The following is a 27,906-nucleotide window of genomic DNA, read 5'->3' as shown; positions in this document are numbered from 1 at the left end:
ACTTTTGCCCGGTGCACCCAGAACAGTCAATATTACCCCCGTTGTATCCAGTCTTCATTGGCTTCCAGTTAAATTCCGCATTGAGTTTAACATTTTAGTCCTGACATTCCGTGCGTTGCATGGTGGGGCCCCTCGGTACTTCACTGACTGGCTATACCCCTACTCTTCAGGGCGCAGCCTCTGGTCTTCAGACCAGGGTCTTCTAAAGATCCCAAAAACTTGTTTTAAAACCCGTGGAGACCTGGCATTCCAGGCTACAGCTCCCAGACTCTGGAACAATTTGCACCAGTCCCTCCGTGATCTTGACTGTGTTGAAACTTTTACAAAACTTTTGAAAACTTCTCTTTTTAGAAAAGCTTTTAGTTAATGCACCTTTTAATCATTTGTATGATGTTGCCCCTGTTGTTTTAAATTGAATTGTTCTTTTACTTTACCTATGTTTTGTACAGCGCTTTGTGATTTTATCTGTGAAAAGCACTTTATAGATAAAATCTACTTACTTACATCCATCCATCCATCCATCCATTTTCTACCGCTTATTCCCTTTTGGGGTCGCGGCGGGCGCTGGAGCCTATCTCAGCTACAATCGGGCGGAAGGCGGGGTACACCCTGGACAAGTCGCCACCTCATCGCAGGGCCAACACAGATAGACAGACAACATTCACACTCACATCCACACACTAGGGCCAATTTAGTGTTGCCAATCAACTTATCCCCAGGTGCATGTCTTTACTTACATAAGTTTAGGAAATGAAATTAGCTCAAATACACCTACAAACGAGGCATAATGATGCAATATGTACACACAGCTGGCCTAAATAGCATGTTAGCGTCTATTAATAGCACGCCACGCAAGTCAATAACATCAACAAAGCTCACCTTTGTGCATTCACGCACAGCATAAAAGGTTTGGTGGACAAAATGAGACAAAGGAGTGGCATAAAACATGCCTTTCTGTGGCAGCGTCGGAAAAAGTTGTACATGTAAACCAACTACGGTGAGTTCAAGGACAGACGAAATTAGTAGGACAAAAGTGGCGCTCGCCAAATACTGTTATCAGTGAAGCATAAACACAAACATATTAAACAGTGGGCTTTCTAACAATTAGGAGGGTTTGTGTTATGTTTGTCCTCCTACAGAAACATTATTAAAACAACAAATATATTTTTCCCCCCCATATTTTTCCATTTTTGAAAAAGCTCCAAGGAGCCACTAGGGCGATGCTAAAGAGCCGTATGCGTCTCGAGAGCCGCGGGTTGCCGATCTCCGCGTTATACCGTCACTATTCTCTCAGACTAAAGCTGTCTCATCAGGTCTTGTAAGCATAAAACTGTTGAAGCCTGCTCGAATGAAAGACTAAATGTTTTCTAAGACAATCTGAATAGTCCTGTTGTGATCAGTTCAGTTTATTTATTTATTTGTTTATATAGCACATTTAAAAACACAGAAGGATGAATAAAATACAATAGTAAAATATACCTTAAAAGAAGTGCAGAATATATCATGCAAAATACTAACATGTAATTAATAAATAAAAAAGGATAAAACAAGAAATAAAAAAAAAACAATATATCCTCTCTAACTGGATTAGAATGCCACGGAGTACAAATATGTTTTTAGACTAGATTTAAATTGGCTCAGAGACTGGGAGGACCTATTAGGGGCGGTATAGCTTGGTTGGTAGACTGGCCATGCCAGCAACTTGAGGGTTCCAGGTTCGATTCCTGTTTCCACCATCCTTAATCACTGCTGTTGTGTCCTTGGGCAAGATATTTTACCCACCTACTCCCAGTGCCACCCACACTGGTTTAAATGTAACTTAGATATTGGGTTTCACTATGTAAAGCGCTTTGAGTCACTAGAGAAAAGCGCTATATAAATATAATTCACTTCACTTATTAGATAATGGAAGGTTGCTGAAGGCTCTATCTCCTCTGGTTTTTAGCCTAGTTTTAAGACAGCTAGGAGGGGCTGGTGTGAAGACCTCAGGGTCCTGCTGGGAGAATAAGGCTGGAGCAGCTCAATAAGATAGGGCGGTGCTTCTTGGTGTAAGCATTTAAAAACAATAAGTACAATTGAAAAATTAACTCCAAAAGTAACTGAGAGCCAATGAAGGGAAACCAGTACAAGGGTCATGTGCTCACGTCGTTTGGTTTTAGTTAAAATACGAGTTCTGCAAGCGCTGCAGCCCTAACCCTGATCCAGGCCTACGTAAAAAGAATTACAAACCCTGTTTCCATATGAGTTGGGAAATTGTGTTTGATGTAAATATAAACGGAATACAATGATTTGCAAATCCTTTTCAACCCATATTCAATTGAATGCACTACAAAGACAAGATATTTGATGTTCAAACTCATAAACTAAATTTTTTTTTTGCAAAAAATAATTAACTTAGAATTTCATGGCTGTAACACGTGACAAAGTAGTTGGGAAAGGGCATGTTCACCACTGTGTTACATCACCTTTTCTTTTAACAACACTCAATAAACTATTGGGAACTGAGGAAACTCATTGTTGAAGCTTTGAAAGTGGAATTCTTTCCCGTTCTTGTTTTATGTAGAGCTTCAGTCGTTCAACAGTCCGGGGTCTCCGCTGTCGTATTTTACGCTTCATAATGCGCCACACATTTTCGATGGGAGACAGGTCTGGACTGCAGGTGGCCCAGGAAAGTACCCGCACTCTTTTTTTTACAAAGCCACGCTGTTGTAACACGTGCTGAATGTGGCTTAGCATTGTCTTGCTGAAATAAGCAGGGGCGTCCATGAAAAAGATGGTGCTTAGATGGCAGCATATGTTGTTCCAAAACCTGTATGTACCTTTCAGCATTAATGGTGCCTTCACAGATGTGTAAGTTACCCATGCCTTGGGCACTAATGCACCCCCATACCATCACAGATGCTGGCTTTTGAACTTTGCGTCGATAACAGTCTGGATGGTTTGCTTCCCCTTTGGTCCGGATGACACGATGTCGAATATTTCCAAAAACAATTTGAAATGTGGACTCGTCAGACCACAGAACACTTTTCCACTTTGTATGAGTCCATCTTAGATGATCTCGGGCCCAGAGAAGCCGGCGGCGTTTCTGGATGTTGTTGATAAATGGCTTTCGCTTTGCATAGTAGAGCTTTAACTTGCACTTACAGATGTAGCGACCAACTGTATTTAGTGACAGTGGTTTTCTGAAGTGTTCCTGAGCCCATGTGGTGATATCCTTTAGAGATTGATGTCGGTTTTTGATACAGTGCCGTCTGATGGATCGAAGGTCACGGTCATTCAATGTTGGTTTCCGGCCATGCCGCTTACGTGGAGTGATTTCTCCAGATTCTCTGAACTTTTTGATGATATTATGGACCGTAGATGTTGAAATCCCTAAATTTCTTGCAATTGCACTTTGACAAACGTTGTTCTTAAACTGTTTGACTATTTGCTCACGCAGCTGTGGACAAAGAGGTGTACCTCGCCCCATCCTTTCTTGTGAAAGACTGAGCATTTTTTGGGAAGCTGTTTTTATACCCAATCATGGCACCCACCTGTTCCCAATTAGCCTGCACACCTGTGGGATGTTCCAAATAAGTGTTTGATGAGCATTCCTCAACTTTATCAGTATTTATTGCCTCCTTTCTCAACTTCTTTGTCACGTGTTGCTGGCATCAAATTCTAAAGTTAATGATTATTTACAAAAAAAAAAAATGTTTATCAGTTTGAACATCAAATATGTTGTCTTTGTAGCATATTCAACTGAATATGGGTTGAAAATTATTTGCAAATCATTGTATTCCGTTTATATTTACATCTAACACAATTTCCTAACTCGTATGGAAACGGGGTTTGTACACTAGTCCAGGCGTGACGTCACAAATGCATGGATAGCACTTTCAAAGTCAGCCTGTGGAAGATACTGTTTTATTTTTGCAAGGAGTCTTAGCTGATCGAGACAATGCTCCGGATGAATGACATTATTAACACAAATGATGTGTATGCTGAAGCTAATGGACATCGCCAAGTTTTGACTGACTGGACTATTTTTCATAAATTGGCTGTCATTCATAATATTTGTTGACCTATTCAGTGGCCTTGTGGTTAGAGTGTCCGCCCTGAGATCGGTAGGTCGTGAGTCATACCAAAGACTATAAAAAAATGGAGCCATTACCTCCCTGCTTGGCACTCAGCATCAAGGGTTGGAATTGGGGGTTTAATCACCAAAAATTATTCCCAGGCATGGCACCGCTGCTGCTCACTGCTCCCCTCACCTCCCAGGGGGTGAACAAGGGGATGGGTCAAATGCAAAGGACAAATTTCACCACACCTAGTGTGTGTGTGTGACAATCATTGGTTTATTTATTTATTTAGCCTTTATTTAACCAGGTAAAATCCCATTGAGATCAAAGATCTCTTTTCCAAGGGAGACCTGGCCAAGAGGGCAGCAGCAAGGTTACATTAAAAACAGTAAACAACACATAAAACATCACATTTACAACATTAAAACTTGCTCACATGACACATGTGCATACAGACAAGGTAGACTGCAATCCTCTCACAGAAGCTTTAAACTCATTTAATGTAACAAGGGTTTGAAGTTGAAGGTTCGATTGTAGGTTATTCCAATCCTTCGGTGCTGAAAACCTAAATGCTTTCTTGCCCAGTTCAGTTCTTACTTTGGGGACGACGAATTGCAGAACATTCATTGAACGAAGATTGTGACTTCCTTGTTTCTTTGTTAAAAGACAAGACAGATAAGATGGAGTGATACCCAGAATAGTTTTGTAGATGAACACATACCAATGATTGAGGCGTCGAGCGCATAAAGATGTCCAGTTAACCATTGAGTATAATACGTAATGGTGAGTAAGGGGAGCGCAGTTGTTGATGAATCTCAGTGCCCCGTGGTACACACTATCCAGCTTGTGGAGACAACCAGCAGTAGCATTCATGTACAACACATCTCCATAGTCTATAACATAGTCATTGGTACTTTAACTTAACTTGTGAAACCTCTTAAATTCAAACTGAAAGGGCCTACACATTGTGGTGGTGTGTAAAAGGCAAAAATCTGTATCAAAATACAGTACAGGCCAAAAGTTTGGACACACTTTCTCCTCAGTCAATGGGTTTTTTTTATGTTCATGACTATTTACATTGTAGATTGTCACTGAAGGCATCAAAACTATGAATGAATTGAACAAAAAAGGTGAAATAACTGAAAACAAGTTTTATATTCTAGTTTCTTCAAAATAGCCACTCTTTGCACTGATTAGTTTTTCGCACACTCTTGGCATTCTCTGGATGAGCTTCAATAGGTAGTCACCTGAAATGGTTTCCATGTCAAAAGTGTGCTTGAAGCTCATCGAGAGAATGCCAAAAGTGCGCGCAAAGCAGTAATCCGAGCAAAGGGTGGCTATTTTGAAGAAACTAGAATATAAAACATGTTTTCAGTTATTTCACCTTTTTTTTTTTGTTAAGTACATAACTCCACATGTGTTCATTCATAGTTTTGATGCCTTCAGTGACAATCTACAATGTAAATAGTCATGAAAATAAAGAAAAGGTGTGTCCTGTACTGTGCATCTAAAAGCTTTTTAATTAAAACAAACAAAAAGAAAGAACAAAATCCCTCCAGAAACGTTTCATTTTGGTCAAAGACGAAAAACAGGCCAGCACACTTCATTACATTTCTGACTTTTATTCTCTTTATATCCTGTAGAAAACTATACACTGTACATTGAATTTACACGTTTGCTCTATTTACATTTATCTGGCCGCCATTGTCCATTATGAACAATAAAACAACAACCTTGAAAATACTTTTTTTTTTTTTTTTTTTTTACACATTGCACATATGTAGACTATAAACAGTGGTACCCGTGTAAAGTATTGCAAATGGTCCTAAGTTGGGGTCGTCATGGCAACACGTGTTGTCGGGGGGGGATTCACAGTGATTTTGTTGCAGAGGCCGACTCTTCTCAGGTTAGTCGGCAAACCTCGTCCTCTTGTCCTCAAACTTCTGCTTGAGCTCTGATATGGCTGTAGAAAGGAGGACATTGAAAGTCAGTTCTCAAATGTTATATTTAATACAGAACATTGATTCAAACAGCTACTATTCATTTATTTTCCTGTGGTTAAAATGTTGTCACAAAATCTTTTGGAGAGGTGTGTCTTTAAAGGACTCCTAGAAATTGGCACACTGCTTCACACCCAGATGGCAGACTTAATGTTTGTCTTAAGCATAAATTATTTTGACTTTTCAATAGGCGCGCCTACCATAGTCCGTGTTGCTAAGTGACACTGGTTTCATTCCAGGGGTTACTACTGAGTCCATTTTCAGAAGGGGTCATGGAAATGTTGAATAGAATGAATGGGTCAATTTTGGTGTGTTTTTGAGTTTGGGAAAGCCCTCAAAAACGCCTAAGAATAATAAGGCGAAAGAAACAAGTCAATTTTAAGGGTACCTAATAGGGTTGTACGGTATATCGGTATTAGTATAGTACCGCGATACTAATGAATGATTTTCAGTACTATACCGCCTCTGAAACGTACCGGTCCCGCGCCCGCGTCGAAGTCACGTCGTGTCATTGCTGGTTTTACGAGCAGACGAGCATGTTCGGCAGCGCACAATCACGGAGTACTTACAAGCAGACACATTGTGTAGACAGGAAAGGGAGAACGGGCGCATTTTGGCTTAAAAACTAATGATAAAGGTGAAGTTATAACACTGAAACGCCCTCAGGAAGAGGTGCTTTAAGACATGGCTAGCTCGCTAACGTCCATTAGCATTCGGCAGTGTTGTAGCTACTTCTAAATCACTAATCCTCGTCTCCATGGCGACAAATAAAGTAAGTTTCTTACAAGTATCATCCCTGCAGGACGAGGAATAGCTAAACATGCTTCACTACACACCGTAGCTCACCGGCGTCAAAATGTAAACAAACGCCATTGGTGGATCTACACCTGACATCCACTGTAATGATATCAAGTACAGGCACGTATCTAGTCGATACTACTATGATTACGTCGATAATTTTTGGCATCACAACATCTTTCGTTTTTTTTAAATGTATATTATGTTTATAAACTCAGCAAATATGTACCTGGACACATGAGGACTTTGAATATGACCAATGTATGATCCTGTAACGACTTGGTATCGGATTGATACCCAAATTTGTGGTATCATCCAAAACTAATGTAAAGTATTAAACAAGAGAAGAATAAGTGATTATTACATTTTAACAGAAGTGTAGATAGAACATGTTGAAACGGAAAATAACCAGATATTAACAGTTAATGAACAAGTAGATTAATCATTCATTTTCTACCACTTGTCCTTAATAATGTTGACAAAATAATAGAATGATAAACGACACAATATGTTACTGCATATGTCAGCAGCTAAATTAGGAGCCTTTGTTTGCTTACTTACTAATAAAAGACAAGTCATCTAGTATGCTCACTATTTTATTTAAGGACTAAATTGCAATAATAAACATATGTTTAATGCATCCTAAGATTTTTTGTTAAAATAAAGCCAATAATGCTATTTTTTTGTGGTCCCCTTTATTTAGAAAAGTACCGAAATAATTTTAGTACCGGTACCAAAATATTGGTATCGTTACAACTAAGCTCCCGTCCAAAGGCAAAACCCAGTAACTCAATTTTGGTCAAAACTGAGCTGATAATAATTTTGGAGTTACTAGGTGATATGCTGAACATTCTGAACGAAAATTGCAGGCTGGAATTGCGGATACCAATTAACATCAACAAAGCAGAAATCAAATCTCTGTGAATGGATGGGACTTTAATATAAAATAGATTGGTTTTCGTTTGTTTTATCAAAATCAGCTAGAAGTGAGTTACTAGGTTCTGCTTTTGGACGGGAGAAAGGATGTTCGATAATATCGTACCGCTGTTATTATCGGCCGATAAATGCTTTAAAGTGTAATATTGGAAATTATCGGTATTGGTTTCAAAATTATCGGTATCGGTTTCAAAAAATAAAATGTATGACTTTTTAAAACGCCCGCTGTGTAGACGGATGTAGGGAGAAGTACAGAGCGCCAATAAACCTTAAAGGCATTGCCTTTACGTGCCGGCCCAATCACATAATATCTACGGCTTTTCACACACACACAAGTGAATGCAAGTCATACTTGGTCAACAGCCATACAGGTCGCACTGAGGGTGGCCGTATAAACAACTTTAACACTGTTACAAATATGCGCCACACTGTGAACCCACACCAAACAAGAATGACAAACACATTTCGGGAGAACATCCGCATCGTAACACAACATAAACACAACAGAACAAATACCCAGAACCCCTTGCAGCACTAACTCTTCCGGGACGCTACAATATACACCCCCCGCTACCACTCCCCCCTGCCCACCGCAACCTCCTCATGTCCCAAATTCCAAGCTGCTGTTTTGAGGCATGTTAAAAAAAAATAATGCACTTTGTGATTTCAATAATAAATATGGCAGTGCCATGTTGGCATTTTTTTTCCATAACTTGAGTTGATTTATTTTGGAAAACCTTGTTACATTGTTTAATGCATCCAGCGGGGCATCACAGCAAAATTAAGCACAATAATGTGTTAATTCCACGACTGTATATATCGGTATCGGTTGATATCGGAATCGGTATTTAAGAGTTGGACAATATCGGAATATCTGATACCTCTAATTACAACACTGGTGCCTAATTCTAAAGATGCAATCAAAAAGTGCTATAATTTCCCTAAAAACATCGCAGTACAACCAACGGCGGATTATGAAAGTGAATGTTTGTCGCAGTGCAGACGTACTCTGGCCGAGAGGATCCGTGTGGCTCCTCATCTTCGTCTCTTTGCTGTGCGTCGACCCGGTGACCGAGTTTTGGGAGGAGGGCGGGTTTTTGCGGCGTGCGGGAATCGGAGCTTTCTTTGACTTCACCTGAGCTTTTATTTCCGGCTCTGTCGAAAACAAAAAAAGGGCATCCCATTAGAAAAGGTTCAAAAAACATTTATTTTTTTTGCAAACACTAACACAACATGAATGTCCGTGCCATGTAAAAAATTAAACGTATGAAAGAGTCTCACCTGGCGACCTTTTGTCAGTTAAAATGCGCTGCTCTGTTGGAAAATATGACATCAGTAAATAAGAGGGCAAAAAATGGAGTCGGGCCTGTTTGGCAACAATGGAATGACTGGTACTCACCACTGTCGTTGACATAGGTATTTTCTTCTTCTTGACTCGACGCTTTTGTCATTGCTGCAAAAACACAACATTATGTTGTTATCCTCTATTCATAATCATGGAATTGTAGCTTTGGGAAGACATTCACGCCAACGCAACCACAACCCATCATCTCTCGTGCAACAGATTTGTAATGTTTTTTTTTGTGCGCAATTAAAAGTATTTGGACATCTGGCTGGTAACGGAAGTGTTAAGACAGGGGTGTCAAATTCATTTTATATGGGGAAAAAAATCTACTCCCGAGTGGGCCGGACTGGTAAAATCACGGCACGATAACTTAAAAATAAAGACGACCTCAGACCGTTTTCTTTGTTTAGAAATAGAACAAGCACATTCTGAAAATGTACAAATCATAATGTTTTTGTTTTGTTTTTTACACTTACATGTTGCGGTTAATAGTATTCCGTCTTTATTTGTCGTTTTTCTGACTAAATTATGTGATAATGTTCATCAGTCAACTCATTGGTGTTCATTTTCAATCTATCAAGATAAAAAACATTACCGTATTTTTCGGAGTATAAGTCACTCCGGAGTATAAGTCGCACCGGCCGAAAATGCATAATAAAGAAGGACAAAAACATATATACCGTATTTTTCGGAGTATAAGTCGCACCGGAGTATAAGTCGCACCTGCCGAAAATGCATAATAAAGAAGGACAAAAACATATATACCGTATTTTTCGGAGTATAAGTCGCACCGGAGTATAAGTCGCACCTGCCGAAAATGCATAATAAAGAAGGACAAAAACATATATACTGTATTTTTCGGAGTATAAGTCGCACCGGAGTATAAGTCGCACCTGCCGAAAATGCATAATAAAGAAGGAAAAAACATATATAAGTCGCACTGGAGCCCGGCCAAACTAAAATAACAACATAAATACAGTAAGTCGCACTAGAGTATAAGTCGCATTTTTTGGGGAAATTTATTTGATAAAATCCAACACCAAGAATAGACATTTGAAAGGCAATTTAAAATGAAAAAAAGAATAGTGAAGAACAGGCTGAATAAGTGTACGTTATATGACGTAAAGTAATTTATATTCATCTCCTTGGCAACTACCTGGGCGTAATTTCACTCATAAGTCGCTCCAGAGTATAAATCGCACCCAAACTATGAAAAAACTGCGACTTATAATCCGAAAAATACGGTATATCAAAATTAACCTACAGTATGTTATTTATGTAGTTTGCTCATTTTCCTCGACTGGTGCACTAACATCATGTGGTTTATTTTTATTTTTTTAACATATGTAGCATGATCGACAAAGATACAAAGAATTGCTATTGCGACATCTAGTGGCCTCATTCAGAACAGCAGTTTCTTTCATCCAAAAATTTCGGCTCATTTTTATACTTAACTCATCCCGCGGGCCGGATAAAACCTGTTCGGGCCGTACGTTTGACACCCCTGTGCTAAGAGATACACAATATGGAGTTTCTTTGCAACTTTAAAACACTTACTCTCCATCACTATATCAACATATTTTTTTAAATATGTTGTATTTATTGCTGTCTAATTGTAGTAGTGCACTATAAAGTTTGGTGTGGCCTTTTACCTGTAGCCAGCCTAAGGTACACCTTAGGTCACATGTCAAGCTTAAGCCCCACCGCAACCTCCTCATATCCCAAATTCCAAGCTGCTGTTTTGAGGCATGTTAAAAAAAAATAATGCACTTTGTGACTTCAATAATAAATATGGCAGTGCCATGTTGGCATTTTTTTTTTCCATAACTTGAGTTGATTTATTTTGGAATACCTTGTTACATTGTTTAATGCATCCAGCGGGGCATCACAACAAAATTAGGCATAATAATGTGTTAATTCCACGATTGTATATATTGGCATCGGTTGATATCGGAATCGGTAATTAAGAGTTGGACAATATCGGAATATCGGCAAAAAAGCCATTATCGGACATCTCTAATTAAAATTCATATAAATTTACTGTAATAGCCGGCCCTCGGTGAAATGTGGCCCTCAATGAAAACGAGTTGGACACCCCTCCCGTCGGTGGTGAGTCAAAATACATTAAAGAAAACCGCACACCAGCAAGCACTTTTGCGATGGAATTAAAGCAAAACCGAGAATCATTAAGGGCTGAAAGAAAGGGTGTGAGTGTGCATATAAATTCAGCGGTGTCAATAAAAGAACTAAAGCCACTGTTATACAACACGTTTGGCATACCGTCAACATTTTTCTGCTTGTTATGTTCCTACAGTCTTGGCGCCGTACCTGGTTTGGTTGACAAATTGGGCATGGTGACGTCCACAGCAGCGTCCCGCACTGTCCTCTCTCCATTTTCATTATCGAAGCCAACAAAAGCTGCGAAAGAAACGCATAGGAAAGGTCATGATCGGAGTTAAAGCCAAGAGATGCGCACGTGACGCATGCACTTACATATTTTCTGCTCGTAGGTTTCTTCCCGCGATAGAGAGTTCAGAGCGCCGTCCGTGGTGTCCATGAAGTACCGGACGATGTCGGGTAGCGACGCACAGGTGACCTGAACAGACACGACTTCGTTCAGCTTGAAGCAGAGATAACCTTGATGGCAAATCTTATTCAATATGCAACATAGCTATTTATTTATTATTTTTTTGCACAAGCAGGGCACAATATTTATTAACATGAAGCAAAAGAGTATGTTACGGTACAGCTCGAGCTGTGATTTTTTTTTTTTTTTTAAACATGCTGCTAGATTGAAGACACTGCACAACTGAACATGTCCGAAAAGGATTACGAAAAAGCTTACTGATTTTATGTTTTTTTGTTTTTGTTTTTTTTAAATCTTAAGGTTAAGTAAACCCTTCCGTTCATTCTATTTCCAATTCTGAAACGCAAATCAAAAAATAAAATTAGGGCCGTTTTTCGATTTTTATTATATATGGCAGATTTTAGATTGCTGTTTTCCTTTTATGGATTTTTTTTTTCCAGATAAACACAAAAATCCATTTCCTGTTTATCCAAAATGCAAAATTTGTGTGATGACAAATTGAACCGGAAGCAGTATTTTATCTTTTCCTTTGCGTTTAGCTTGTTTTTAGCATAACGCTAACATCTTTGTTTTCCAGGAGTGCTGTTGTCGTTTTAAAAAAGTGTAATCAAATAACTTTTAAGCAATTTAGAATTGGAAATAGAATGAACAGAAGGTACACGGACCAGACTGGCTTACGGATTTTATGTTTTTTTTTGTTTTTTTTAAATCTTACTACTCAGCGGTTAAGTAAACCCTTCCGTTCATTCTATTTCCAATTCTGAAACGCAAATCAAAAAATTCAATTAGGGCTGTTAACGATTTTTATTATATATGGCAGATTTTAAAACAAACAAAAACAGGTTGATTTTCATTTAAATATTGCCATTAAATTGTATTTTGTGCTGTTTACCCTTTTATGGATTTTTATTTTTCCAGACAAACACAAAAATCCATTTCATGTTTATCCAAAATGGAAAAATTTGTGGTTATCTGTGTGATGACAAATTGAACGGGAAGCAGTATTTTAGCTTTTCCTTTGCGTTTAGCATGTTTTTAGCATAACGCTAACATCTTTGTTTTTTTTTTTTTTTTTACAAATGTTCATTAATTACTAGTTTCTATGTAACTGTTTTTATTTTTTTTTAACTTTTTTTTATTCAAGAAAATGTTTTTAATTTATCTATCTTATTTTATTTTATTAATATTTTTAAAAAGGACCTTATCTTCACCATACCTGGTTGTCTAAATTAGGCATAATAATGTGTTAATTCCACGACTGTATATATCAGTATCGGTTGATATCCGTATCGGTTGATATCGGTATCGGTAATTAAAGAGTTGGACAATACGGGATATCGGCAAAAAGCCATTATTGGACATCCCTAATGCAGGGAATTTCATGAGTGGCATCATCACAAGAATATCATTGATCATTTTTCTCTGATGTCCAACACCCAACATTTAGACTTAAGGTTTCACATTTTCACAAACACAACAGGAGCAAACTTACAGGCCTGTCCAAATTGATGGTGAAGCTGTCGTCAGGATTCCGGCTCACGTGATAATGTTTGTAGATAGGCCTGAAAATGGAGAAAGACAACACATGAGGACCAGTGAACGTGGTGACACCTAATGAACATTTTATACTGGATGTGCAGCTTTCATATAAAAAATGGGTATGTATTCTTTATACACGGAATTGTATGACAATTATTTATGTGTATATTGTCATTATTTTGGTTCTTATTGGGCTAAATCTGAGACCTTGACTATAAATTGTGTACTAGTGCTCTCAGACAATCATGTTATTCATGTTCCGTTTAAAATTTAAAGGAGACCGATGATGAATTTGGTCTTTTCTGACTCATTAATGCTGTTACAGTGTTGGATACTCGTGTTGAACTATGCCAAAGCATCTAATCATAAGGCCCCACTATGGACTGGACTCCCACTATTATGTTAGATCCACTATGGACTGGACTCTCACTATTATGTTAGATCCACTATGGACTGGACTCCCACTATTATGTTAGATCCACTATGGACTGGACTCTCACTATTATGTTAGATCCACTATGGACTGGACTCCCACTATTATGTTAGATCCACTATGGACTGGACTCTCACTATTATGTTAGATCCACTATGGACTGGACTCCCACTATTATGTTAGATCCACTATGGACTGGACTCTCACTATTATGTTAGATCCACTATGGACTGGACTCTCACTATTATGTTAGATGCACTATGGACTGGACTCTCACACTCTTATGTTAGATCCGCTATGGACTGGACTCTCACTATTATGTTAGATCCACTATGGACTGGACTCTCACTATTATGTTAGATCCACTATGGACTGGACTCTCTCACTATTATGTTAGATCCACTATGGACTGGACTCTCACTATTATGATAGATCCACTATGGACTGGACTCTCACACTATTATGTTAGATCCACTATGGACTAGACTCTCACACTATTATGTTAGATCCACTATGGACTGGACTCTCACACTCTTATGTTAGATCCACTATGGACTGGACTCTCACTATTATGTTAGATCTACTATGGACTGGACTCTCACTATTATGTTAGATCCACTATGGACTGGACTCTCTCACTATTATGGTAGATCCACTATGGACTGGACTCTCACTATTATGATAGATCCACTATGGACTGGACTCTCACACTATTATGTTAGATCCACTATGGACTAGACTCTCACACTATTATGTTAGATCCACTATGGACTGGACTCTCACTATTATGTTAGATCCACTATGGACTGGACTCTCACTATTATGTTAGATCCACTATGGACTGGATTCTCACAATATTATGCTATATCCACTCGACGTCCTTTGCACCGGTTATTGATTTTCAATAATATTTCAATAATATAATAAATTGAAACCCTACTTGAGCTTCCTTCTTACTACAGAGCGCCAAACTTCCTGTGACCTTCCAATTAACCCACGTACAGTACGCAGAGAGCTTATTGGAATGGGTTTCCATGGCCAAGCAGCTGTATCTAAGCCATCCATAAACACTGTTTTGTGTATTATTGTTCCTGTTTAAATGTGTTAACATAATATATATTTTGTATATATATAATAATATGCAATGCATGGAGTAGTTTGGAATGTTTACCTTTCATGTTTAAATTGTGTTCACAACATGATGACATTGACTTACCCATTTAATTCTTCTCGGGTGCTAATAGCGAAGGCGCTGCCGTGACTGCTGGGCCTGAGCAGCAGGTTTCCTCTGCTGGCGTCTCGCTCCAGAAGAAGCTCCGCCTCCGTGCGGGACACCGGGTGGAAGCAGCTGTGGGCCAGACCATTAATTACTTTTACCACACCTCGATACATTTTGGAAATGTTTTAATCGTCCTTGGTACATACTTTCTGGGTGTTGGCTATGGCCTCCAAAACATTTTGAAAGTAGCCCAACCAGATGAAAAAGCTAACAGTGTCGTATGCTAGCTTGTAAGCTAACATAATAGCAAACCGCCCTGACCTTTTAACATTATAATGAAGGGATAAACAAGACAATTAATGATTGGGTATTCTACCTTATAGCAACTAAATTTAATAAAACACAATAACATGGATTTTGGACTGTTGGAGAGTGTTTTACACCAGTGTTTTTCAACCTTTTCCGAGCCGAGGCATGTTTTATTTATTGAAAAAATCCGGAGGCACACCACCAGCAGAAATCGTTGAAAAATGAAACTCGACAGCCGATATTGACAATAAAAAGTCGTTTTCGCAATTGTTGGATATGAATTTGTCATGTCTGTGATCATGTTTTGTTTAAGTTATGTCCTGTTTGGGTTTTGGACTCTTTTTAGTTCCTGTTTGGTCACCATAGCAACCCATTCGTTCCACCTGTTTCACGTTTGCACTCACGCACCTGTTGCTAATCATGTTCACGACTATTTAAGCCGATAGTTGCCAGGAAGTCAGCCTGGCGACATTAACTCTGATACCTAAGTTACGTCAACTACCCTCGTCATTCTTGCCTGTTCATAGTTTCATGCTCCGCTCATGCCACAGTAAGTGTTGTTTGTTTTATGTTCATAGTTTCGCCTTTGTGCTAGTTTATTGTTTTCTTAGCCAAGTTTATCTCCGCCCTGAGCGCCCCTTTTGTAGTTAGTGTTAAAATAAAGATGTATTTACCTTCACGCCACGTCCGCTCCAATTCCTTTGCATTCCGGGAAAACAAACCATCCCATAGTCCACGTCATGACAGAATTCAAACCATAACCAAGCATGCATCACTATAGCTCTTGTCTCAAAGTAGGTGTACTGTCACCACCTGTCACATCACGCCGTGACTTGTTTTGAGGTTTTTGAGGTTTTCCTGTGTGCCGTGTTTTAGTTCTTGTCTTGCACTCCTATTGCGGTGACTTTTCTTGTTTTGTTGGTGTTTCCCCGTAGCAGTTTCATGTCGTCCTTGAGCGCTATTCCTCGCACCTGCTTTGTTTTGGCAATCAAGACTATTTAAGTTGTGCGGACGCTATCCTTCTTTGCGGGGACATTGTTGATTGTCATGTCATGTGCGGGTGTACTTTGTGGACGCCGTCTTTGCTCCACACGCTGTAAGTCTTTGCTGTCGTCCAGCATTCTGTTTTTGTTTACTTTGTAGCAAGTTCAGTTTTAGTTTTGTTTTGCATAGCCTTCCCTAAGCTTCAATGCTTTTTCTTAGCGGCACTCGCCTTTTGTTTATTTTTGGTTTAAGCGTTAGACACCTTTATTACCTGCACCCTGCCTGCCATGTTCCCGACATCTACAAAGCAATTAGCTACCTTCTGCCACCTACTGATATGGAAGAGTATTACACGGTTACTCTGCCGAGCTCTAGACAGCACCGACACTCAACAACGGCACTTTATTTGCGGATTATAATTACTGGTTTGCAAAAATTATTTTTAACCCAATTAGGTGAAAAACACTGTTTTACACAAACAGAAGTGAACTAACTCACTCTGGCATGTCCACATTGGGGTCAGCATTCGGGGTGGGAGAACGTTGCGGCATGTTTTTTTGTCTCTCTTTCTCCTTTTTCACGACCTCTTCCAGCATGAGTATTTGTCCCGGCAGCAGGTTGAGGGAGGAAGACACCGACAGCTGCACGGACACAAACAACTTCATGTTAAATACGGGAGCGGTGAGGTAATATTTCACAACTTTTTATTTTTTTTAATTTTTTTAAAGATTAATTTATACAGAAAATACATTTTTTGGGTGTAACAATAGATGATAAAATGAATTGGAAATCTCATGTAAAAAATATACAACATAAAGGAGCAAGAAACACGTCAATAATGAATAAAGCAAAACATTTTCGAGACCAAAAATCACTTCATATTCTTTCCTGCTCACTAGTGTTACCATATCTGAATTATTGTGCAGAAATATGGGGAAACAACTACAAATGTGTGCTTCATTCACTAACTGTGTTACAAAAAAGATCAATTATAATAACACATAATGTTGGATATAGAGAACATACAAACCCTTTATTTATTGAATCATAATTATTGAAATTCAACAATTTGGTGCATTTGCAAACAGCTAAAATTATGTACAAAGCAAACTATAACTTGCTACCCAAGAATGTACAACAATTCTTCTCAACAAAAGAGGAGGAATATAACCTTAAAGCAGACCTGGGCAAATTAAGGTCCGGGGGCCACATGCGGCCCGTTAAGCTTTTCAATCTTGCCCGCCGGACATTCCCAAATATTTTTTTTAGATCTTTAAGATGGAAAGTGTAGCTGCCATTATGATGTGCAGTGATGTTTTCTAATGACCGTAAGTCTTCAACTATACAAAGTATTTCAATGGTTGTAATCTGTGCTTTTGCATGATATACCAGTTACTATGTTAATCAAATTAGTTACTATGGTAATCTACGTCACAGCAGCTCAGACGAGGCACCAAGCAGTGTGGGCAGGAAGGAGATTTTTACAACAAAGTTCTAAAGCTTAGTGATGTATCAGATATATCAGATGGTAGGTGGGTTTATTTTGCACCCTTCGCGTTCATATTTCACTGTTTGTTGCATTTTTGTTGCGTTTCACTTGATTGTAAAATATGTCGATCGAAAGGGGGTGCGACGTTCATATTTTGTCAATATTCAGTGTTTTATCGTTCGTAGAAAAATGTTAAATTCCATTTTGTTTTTTAAGGCGGCCTGTCATAACGTTTTTAGACTTAGACTTAGACAAACTAATGATCCACAAGGGAAATTGTTCAACACAGTAGCTCAGTTACAATGATGGAAAGTGTAAGGATGGAAAGGACAATGCAGGTATAAATAGACTAATATAGCGATAAAAAATCTAACATATATACGAATATATACATAATATGTGCACATAATAATATATATATACAGATATATTATGTCTATAACATATATACCAATGACCATGTACAATATTACAGTATATACAGTATATGTGACAGCAGCAGCATAAAATAGAGAGTAGATCCAGCAGGAAATAGAAAATAGACATTATAAACATTATAAACAAAGAGAAGTAGCTAACATGTCAGGTGTCAGGTTAGCATTCAATCAGACATTATTGTGAGGTTTTGTATTAGTGTCCCTAAAATAGATATACCGGCCCCCAGACACATTTTTTCTCTCTAAATGTGTCCCCCGAGTCAAAATAATTGCCCAGGCCTGCCTTAGAGGAAAATCTCATTTAAAACATTTGTATGCCCGTACAACACTTAAAACCTTTAGCAGAGTGGTTCTTAACCTGGGTTCGATCGAACCCTAGAGGTTTCGGTGAGTCCTAGGGGTTTGGAGTTTCCACTGCACACGAATGCTTAGGGGGGTAAGTGAAGGAGGAAAACAAACCTCAGACACGGACTGAATGAAGCCTTTCCAAAGCTCACGAGCCTCTGCATTCGGAGCCTGTCAAATTTGAGCAAAATTTGTAAAAAAAAAAACAAGCACAATGCCATTCGCTTGATGATTATAAAACTAAGGATGTCTTTATAAAATGTACACTAGTTTGTCCTAATGTTTCCCTTACAGAAAATCCGATGTGGACGTCTTTGATTTGGAGATTCAGCCTCGCTGCATCCAGGTTACAATCCGCCGAGGTGTCATCCGTGATTTCAGTCAGTCCACTGAGATCCAGCCTTTCAAGGTACTGTTCCAACATAGAGTGTCAAGTTGAATAACATCCGCACAATCTTCCATCCGACGTTTCAAAATGCCAACCCTTTCGACTTACTTCAGTGTCCCTCTTGTCGTTGAAGAAGAAAAGTGTGCTGCCGCACAGGCACGTCCACAGCTTGCGAGATTTCTACACACACACGGGAAGGGTATCATTTTATTAAATGGACAAAGACAGATGTACAGTTAAAAAAACATCACTTTAATCATAAATAACATAGCAACCCATTTCTATTTGATTTATATTTTTGTATAAAAAAGGGTTGGAAACGTTGATTACAAAAGTGTTTACGTTTGCATAGTGCGTGGAATTGACTAATCCTTCATGATCCCATTTGACAGTTTTGACCTTGTTCGCTATTTTCCTGTGTTAAGTGCCATTTCCTATCCTGGTGCTTTTATTTTGGTACCACTTCCCGTCGGATTCTTTGTTTTGCTGCACTTTCACGTTCCGCATGGTTTCCTGCTTTCCCCTTAGTCAATCTAGCCCAGGGATTTTCAAACCATGGTACGTGTACCACGACGGGTACGCGGGCTTCATCCAGTGGTACGCCAAAGAAGTCTGTAAATATGTACTGGATTGATTGATTGAAACTTTTATTAGTGGATTGCAAAGGAAGAGAATACATTATATGAAACAATACAGTTTACACTAGGGGTGTGGGAAAAAATCGATTCGAATTCGAATCGCGATTCTCTCGTCGTGCGATTCAGAATCGATTCTCATTTTTAAAAAATAGTTGTTTTTTTATTATTTTTTTTTTTAATTAATCAATCCAACAAAACAATAAACAGCAATACCATAACAATGCAATCCAATTCCAAAACCAAACCCGACCCAGCAACACTCAGAACTGCAATAAACAGAGCAATTGAGAGGAGACACAAACACGACACAGAACAAACTAAAAGTAGTGAAAGAAAAATGAATATTATCAACAGTATCAATTAGAGATGTGCCGATATATGCGTTAAAATGTAATATCGGAAATGATCGGTATCGGTTTTTTATTATCGGTATCGGTTCTTTTTTTTTATTTTTTTTTTTATTAAATCAACATAAAAAACACAAGACAATTAGTGCACCAACCCAAAAAACCTCCCTCCACTCATTCACACAAAAGGGTTGTTTCTTTCTGTTATTATTATTCTGGTACCTGCTATATACATCAATATATATCAATACAGTCTGCAAGGGATACAGTTCGTATGCACACATGATTGTGCGTGCTGCTGGTCCACTAATAGCACTAACCTTTAACAGTTAATTTGACTCATTTTCATTAATTACTAGTTTCTATGTAACTGTTTTTATATTGTTTTACTTTCTTTTTTTATTCAAGAAAATGTTTTTAATTTATTTATCTTATTTTATTTTATTAATTTTTTTAAAAGTACTTTATCTTCACCATACCTGGTTGTCCAAATTAGGCATGATAATCTGTTAATTCCACGACTGTATATATCGGTTGATATCGGTATCGGTTGATATACGTATCGGTAATTAAAGAGTTGGACAATATCGGATATCGGCAAAAAGCCATTATCGGACATCCCTAGTATCAATATTAGTTACAATTTCAACATAGCAGTGATTAAAAATCCCTTATTGACATTGTCATTAGACATTTATAAAAATTAAAAAAAAGGAACAATAGTGTGACAGTGGCTTACACTTGCATCGCATCTCATAAGCTTGACAACACACTGTGTCCAATATTTTCACAAAGATAGAATAAGTCATATTTTTGGTTCATTTAATAGTTAAATCAAATTTACATTATTGCAATCAGTTGATAAAACATTGTCCTTTACAATTATAAAAGCTTTTTACAAAAATCTACTACTCTGCTTGCATGTCAGCAGACTGGGGTGGATCCTGCTGAAATCCTATGTATTGAATGAATAGAGAATCCTTTTGAATCGGGAAAAATTGTTTTTGAATCGAGAATCGTGTTGAATTGGAAAAAAAAAATCGATTTTGAATCAAATCGTGACCCCAAGAATCGATATTGAATCGAATCGTGGGACACCCAAAGATTCACAGAACGAGTTTACACAGTTCAGTACATATTCCGTACAATTGACCACTAAATGGTAACACCCGAATAAGTTTTTCAACTTGTTTAAGTCGGGGTCCACGTTAATCAATTCATGGTACAATGTATATGCGTGTAATGTTACAGTGGCCAAAAATATTAAATATACTTGTTAGATAAAACCCCTGCCACGTTCTCAAGGAATACTTAGGCCTACTACGCTACTGTATTTTAATCTTGGTCATTATGGTGGTACTTGGAGAGCCAAGTGTTTTTCTGAGGTGGTACTCGTTTGGGAACCTCTAATCTAGCCTTTTTAGTAGAGATGTCCGATAATATCGGACTGCCGATATTATCGGCCGATAAATGCTTTAAAATGTGATATTGGAAATTATCGGTATCGGTTTCAAAAAGTTAAATTTATGACTTTTTAAAACGCCGCTGTGTACACGGACGTAGGTAGAAGTACAGAGCGCCAAAAACCTTAAAGGCACTGCCTTTGCGTGCCGGCCCAATCACATGTTATCTACGGCTTTTCACACACACAAGTGAATATAAGGCATACTTGGTCAACATCCATACAGGTCACACTGAGGGTGGCCGTATAAACAACTTTAACACTGTTACAAATATGTGCCACACTGTGAACCCACACCAAACAAGAATGACAAACACATTTTGGGAGAACATCTGCACCGTAACACAACATAAACACAACAGAACAAATACCCATAACCCTTTACAGCACTAACTCTTCCGGGACACTACAATATACCCCCCCCCCCCCCACACACACACCTCAACCCCGCGCCCCCCAACCCCACCCACCTCAACCTCCTCATGCACTTTCAGGGAGAGCATGTCCCAAATTCCAAGCTGCTGTTTTGAGGCATGTTAAAAAAAAAAAAGCACTTTGTGACTTCAATAATAAATATGGCAGTGCCAGGTTGGCATTTTTTTTCCATAACTTGAGTTGATTTATTTTGGAAAACTTTGTTACATTGTTTAATGCATCCAGCGGGGCATCACAACAAAATTAGGCATAATAATATGTTAATTCCACGACTGTATATATCGGTATCGGTTGATATCGGAATCGGTAATTAAGAGTTGGACGATATCGGCAAAAAAGCCATTATCGGACATCTCTACTTTTTAGTTTCACCTTCTGCTCCTTGGATCATTCTCTTTGTAACTTGACAATAGTTTCTTCTGTGCACTCCCGTGCTGCACTACATTTGTTTTGCACTACCTGTGTTGTCTAATTAAACAGACTCATTGTCTGTACTTCACCTTCCAAACCTACAACGCCAACAGAACCCCTGCTTTATAGGAAAACTATTATATATACAACAATTTCCCTTGTGGATCAATAAAGTTTGTCTAAGTCTAAGTACATATATAAAAGTTTGGACACGCCTTATCATGAGAAAATGTGGTCAAGTTTGTAAATGTAACGCCTTAAGGTGCTGCACACGGTTTAGCTACTAAAACATTCGCTCCCATTGAAATAAATGCATTTTGGCATCATTATGTGTAATTGTCTTAAATTGTTGCGGTTGTGGCAACTTTCCAGAATATTTTGTGGCCTCCAGCTGGAGTGGGGACTGCCAGGAAAAAACACGTTGTAAATCATCATTCCGCAGATCGCATGCAGACACGCAGAACTGTTTCCGTCTTATGGCTCGTTAACAAGACAGTCGGACAAGTTTTAAAGATGTCGGCGTTCCAAGAAACCGTAGCTGTAGCTCTGACGTACGTCTCTGACTTGTAAAAAAAAAAAATCGTAGTTACAGTTCCCAGGTTTATTTTATGTACAGTAAGAGGCATATGTATGCTTTGGTGCTATATATGGAGCTATAGCAGTGGTTCTTAACCTTGTTGGAGGTAGTGAACCCCACCAGTTTCATATGCGCATTCACCAAACCCTTCCATCCCATCCATCCATCCATTTTCTACCGCTTATCGCGGGGGACGCTGGAGCCTATCTCAGCTACAATCGGGCGGAAGGCAGGGTACACCCTGGACAAGTCGCCACCTCATCGCAGGGCCAACACAGATAGACAGACTTCTTTAGTTCAAAATAAAATGTTTGGTTTTTTTTCAAATTCAAGACAAAGTTATATGTTTTTGGTAACACTTTAGTATGGGGAACATATTCTAAGTAACAAAGACTTAATTTAGAGTTTTTTGGTTAGAGGGTTAGGGTTTTAATTAGGAATGTCCGATAATAATGTCTTTTTGCCGATATACGATATTCCGATATTGTCCAACGCTTTAATTACGGATATCGATATCAACCGATATATACAGTCGTGGAATTAACACATTATTATGCCTAATTTGGACAACCAGGTATGGTGAAGATAAGGTAAATTTAAAAAAAATAAAATAAAATAAAATAAGATAAATAAATTAAAAACATTTTCTTGAATAAAACAAGAAAGTAAAACAATATAAAAACAGTTACATAGAAACTAGTAATTAATGAAAATTAGTAAAATTAACTGTTAAAGGTTAGTACTATTAGTGGACCAGCAGCACGCACAATCATGTGTGCTTACGGACTGTATCCCTTGCAGACTGTATTGATATATATTGATATATAATGTAGGAACCAGAATATTAATAACAGAAAGAAACAACCCTTTTGTGTGAATGAGTGTAAATGGGGGAGGGAGTTTTTTTGGGTTGGTGCACTAATTGTAAGTGTATCTTGTGTTTTTTATGTTGATTTAATTAAAAAAAAACAAAAAAAAACGATACCAATAATTAAAAAAACGATACCGATAATTTCTGATATTACATTTTAACGCATTTATCGGCCGATAATATCAGCAGGCCGATATTATCGGACATCTCTAGTTATAATAAGGCCATGCCGAATAAGGCATTAATAAGTACTTAATAATGACTAGTTAAGAGCCAATATGTTACTAATTTCCATGTTAATAAGCAACTAATTAATGGTGAATATGTTCCCCATACTAAAGTGTTACCATGTTTTTTCACTGGTGCACAAAATGAACCGTGCATGAACATCACCTTGTTCAAAGAACAAAACCAACACAATGCATAAACTCACAACAAATTACACACCTGCAAATCAGTCTGACTTCTGCTGTTGCCGTATCCGTAATACGCCGATAGGGAGAAGATTTTATTTACACGATGATTCGGGTGTGTCTTGACCTCCGCCGAACCCCTGAGGCCGACTCACCGAAACTCCTAGGGTTCGATCGAACCCAGGTTAAGAACCACAGAGCTATAGACACATGTAGAATATTTAATGAGCAAACATTACCGTAGGACCTTTATATTTATGTTATGTGAATATTTTTGTTCGATGCTGATGAACTTTATTAACAGTATGTTTTGGGCCACATTTTAATATTCTTAACTGTCATACAAGCGTGAAAGTAAGTTTACCGAATAAAATATCAAGTAAAGTAAAACCAGTAGGGACGTAAATGAGCAGGAAGTTGTTGCAGTTGCAGAGCAACAATGTCAGAGTGATGTTTACTAGATACTATAAGAAGTATGTTGTGTTGGCAGGCTGTACTCACTGTCTTGTTAAACTAAACATTATTAGTTGCAAAGTAGGGAAAACACGTTGGCAAGGTTCTTGGAAAACATCCTTGCTTTGAATTAGCCATTATGCTTTCAACTACATTTGCGGGGTCAAGTTAAATGTTTCTATTTGCGTGGTGAAATAAAATAGTTTGTAGTGTGTAAACAATTATCGACACATTCTGACACTTTCCTATGTTGCAATTACAACCTTCAACTGAACTGTCCACTGGGTTTGCTAACATTGCACATGGCGATGGTTTGACCTGCAAGTTTTGTTTGATCCTCGGGGCGTCATTTTCTAGAAAGATTTTCCTGGAACTTCAAATTTTAGCACGTAACTTAACTTTTGAGGCTAAACTGCGCCATTCTTTAATGTGGTCATATTGTGATTTGCTTCCACATTTAAATAAAGACTTCCTTATCACCTACCATATTTTTCGGAGTATAAGTCGCTCCGGAGTATAAGTCGCACCTGCCGAAAATGCATAATAAAGAAGGAAAAAAACATATATAAGTCGCACTGGAGTATAAGTCGCATTTTTGGGGGAAATTTATTTGATAAAACCCAACACCAAGAATAGACATTTGAAAGGCAATTTAAAATGAAGAATAGTGAACAACAGGCTGAATAAGTGTACGTTATATGAGGCATAAATAACCAACTGAGAACGTGCCTGGTATGTTAACGTAACATATTATGGTAAGAGTCATTCAAATAACTATAACATATAGAACATGCTATACGTTTACCAAACAATCTGTCACTCCTAATCGCTAAATCCCATGAAATCTTATACGTCTAGTCTCTTACGTGAATGAGCTAAATAATATTATTTGATATTTTACGGTAATGTGTTAATAATTTCACACATAAGTCGCTCCTGAATATAAGTCACACCCCCGGCCAAACTATGAAAAAAACTGCGACTTATAGTCCAAAAAATAAGTTACATAACATGTAATGGTGGACCATTGAGCAAAATCTTGCATAGGTGATGTTTTAAGCTGCTTTCTGACCGGAATGCGCCGTTTTGTGGGCGGCCTTATTTACGTTTCAAAACCCTCCTTCAGGCCAAAGCCCCTTCGACTGCGTTGTTGTTTTTAGCGCCTCCATATCGAATCTACTGACAGATATAAATTAGAATTATAAGATACTTTTTATTAGAAATTGCAACATTTTAGCATGCATGTGCTTTGCAACCCGTTGGGTTGAGTTTTTTTCTTGCGCTGGTGTGGGATCTTAGCCGATGATGTTGTTGTGGCTCGTGCAGCCCTTTGAGACACTTGTGATTAAGGGCTATACAAATAAACTTTGATTGATTGATTGATTGATTGATGCAAGAGCCAGTCTGCCCCACAACAAGATGATAGAGAAAAAATAAGGAACTTATTGACTACAACTAAATAAAAATAGCGAACTCTCGCAAGGCTCTTTGGGTACACCTCCACCATATATATATATATATATATGAAATAGTAGAGATGAAATAGTCTTGTGATTTTTTTCCCACACATACATATATATATATATATATATATATATATATAGATGTATCCGCTTACGTAAAATAGGACAAAATACACCACTGAAGTCTCAAATTCCAAAGGGCTCGTTAGGAGCATGTTTGGAAAAAGGCTGGTTTGTTTTATAAATATCTGTGCCATCCCTTATACTTATTAGGATCCCAAATACACAACAGCAGATAGCAACAGGTAATAAAAGTTGGTTTTGCATTATAGGACTCCTATATAGAGTAAAACATAAGTACAGCAAATGCATTGTTTTGGCAGTATCAGTTAGGATGTGTGACACCCTCCCCGGATTGTTAATAATCAAATGTAAATAATCAAATGTAGATACTTTTTCTTATGCTTTCTGATCTCTCTCTCTCTCTCTGTATGTCCACTACTTGCTGTACATATCCTACCAAGTCAGACCTACACTGTTTCAATGTCCATTTCTCTGTTCTCAATTGTTGATGACTGAAGTGATGATAACAACCAAACCTAACCCCCCACTCCACATCCCACACCCCGGATTGTAAATAATGTAAATAATTCAATGTACCGTATTTTTCGGACTGTAAGTCGCAGTTTTTTTCATAGTTTGGCCAGGGGTGCGACTTATACTCAGGAGCGACTTATGTGTGAAATTATTAACACATTACCGTAAAATATCAAATAATATTATTCAGCTCATTCACGTAAGAGACTAGACGTATAAGATTTCATGGGATTTAGCGATTAGGAGTGACAGATTGTTTGGTAAACGTATAGCATGTTCTATATGTTATAGTTATTTGAATGACTCTTACCATAATATGTTACGTTAACATACCAGGCACGTTCTCAGTTGGTTATTTATGCCTCATATAACGTACACTTATTCAGCCTGTTGTTCACTATTCTTTATTTATTTTAAATTTTCTTTCAAATGTCTATTCTTGGTGTTGGGTTTCATCAAATAAATTTCCCCCAAAAATGCGACTTATACTCCAGTGCGACTTATATATGCTTTTTTCCTTCTTTATTATGCATTTTCGGCAGGTGCGATTTATACTCTTGTGTGATGACTGTATTATGATGATAGTATATATCTGTATCATGAATCAATTTAAGTGGACCCCGACTTAAACAAGTTGAAAAACGTATTGGGGTGTTACCATTTTAGTGGTCAATTGTACGGAATATGTACTTCACTGTGCAACCTACTAATAAAAGTCTCAATCAATTGCATAGTACATAATGTAGTTGCATACAACAAGTCAATCACTTCTTGTATGCATGCATGTATTTAGAATTACAACTAACATACACTATATTTTTTACAAGTGTGCGTGGGATTATTATGAACGACAGTGTGGACTGACACGTTCACAAGAAAGCATATTAATCGTGGGGTCATTTCCTGGAGAAATAGCACACCTTAACACTGACTAATATTTAACGACCAAAAACTATTGCTTTCTCAGTGTTCATGCTGCATTTTTACCTTCAGGTACTTAATTAAGAATATAAAAAAGTTTCCGAGCATGCAAGTTTGTGTTACTCTTTAACAGCAGGGGTTGGCAACCTACGTGCAGCCCAAGAAGACTTTTAATTCAGTCAGCCATGCCATAAAAGCTCCAGAAAACATTGAACACCAGATGTTTATAATAGTAGTGTATATTATAATGAACATTTGTTTTCAATTATATTGTAAAACCCCTACCTTGTCTTTAAAGGACCTCTTCTCCAGATATCCCTCGTAGTAACAATATGGCATTTGGCTCATGGTCCGCACCGGTCGCTTGTTCATTACGAAGCCTCTCTTTCATGTAAGATCGACAAAGACAAAACCTCTTTTTCAGTTCTGTCAATGCAGGAGCATGTTC

The 27,906-nt window shown here is 38.0% G+C and overlaps 1 protein-coding gene across 1 annotated transcript; it reads right to left on the bottom strand.

The window, feature by feature from the left end:
• Nucleotides 1–5,653: 5,653 nt before the first annotated feature.
• On the bottom strand, nt 5,654–27,906 carry LOC133617707 (signal-transducing adaptor protein 1-like). The gene is made up of 13 exons (XM_061977870.1): nt 27,744–27,906; nt 18,979–19,050; nt 18,775–18,894; nt 18,597–18,653; nt 16,710–16,852; nt 14,916–15,047; nt 13,220–13,289; nt 11,634–11,736; nt 11,469–11,558; nt 9,195–9,248; nt 9,077–9,109; nt 8,804–8,950; nt 5,654–6,024 (listed from the first exon to the last, which is right to left on the bottom strand). Exons 1-13 carry the CDS (start codon nt 27,828–27,830, stop codon nt 5,969–5,971), a joined length of 1,164 nt encoding a protein of 387 aa, XP_061833854.1. The 5' UTR covers nt 27,831–27,906; the 3' UTR covers nt 5,654–5,968.

The sequence above is a fragment of the Nerophis lumbriciformis genome, linkage group LG18, assembly GCF_033978685.3.
Source record: "Nerophis lumbriciformis linkage group LG18, RoL_Nlum_v2.1, whole genome shotgun sequence".
NCBI lineage: Eukaryota > Metazoa > Chordata > Actinopteri > Syngnathiformes > Syngnathidae > Nerophis > Nerophis lumbriciformis.
The sequence above is the reverse complement of the archived record's forward strand: the minus strand, read 5'-3'. Positions and strand labels throughout refer to the sequence as shown.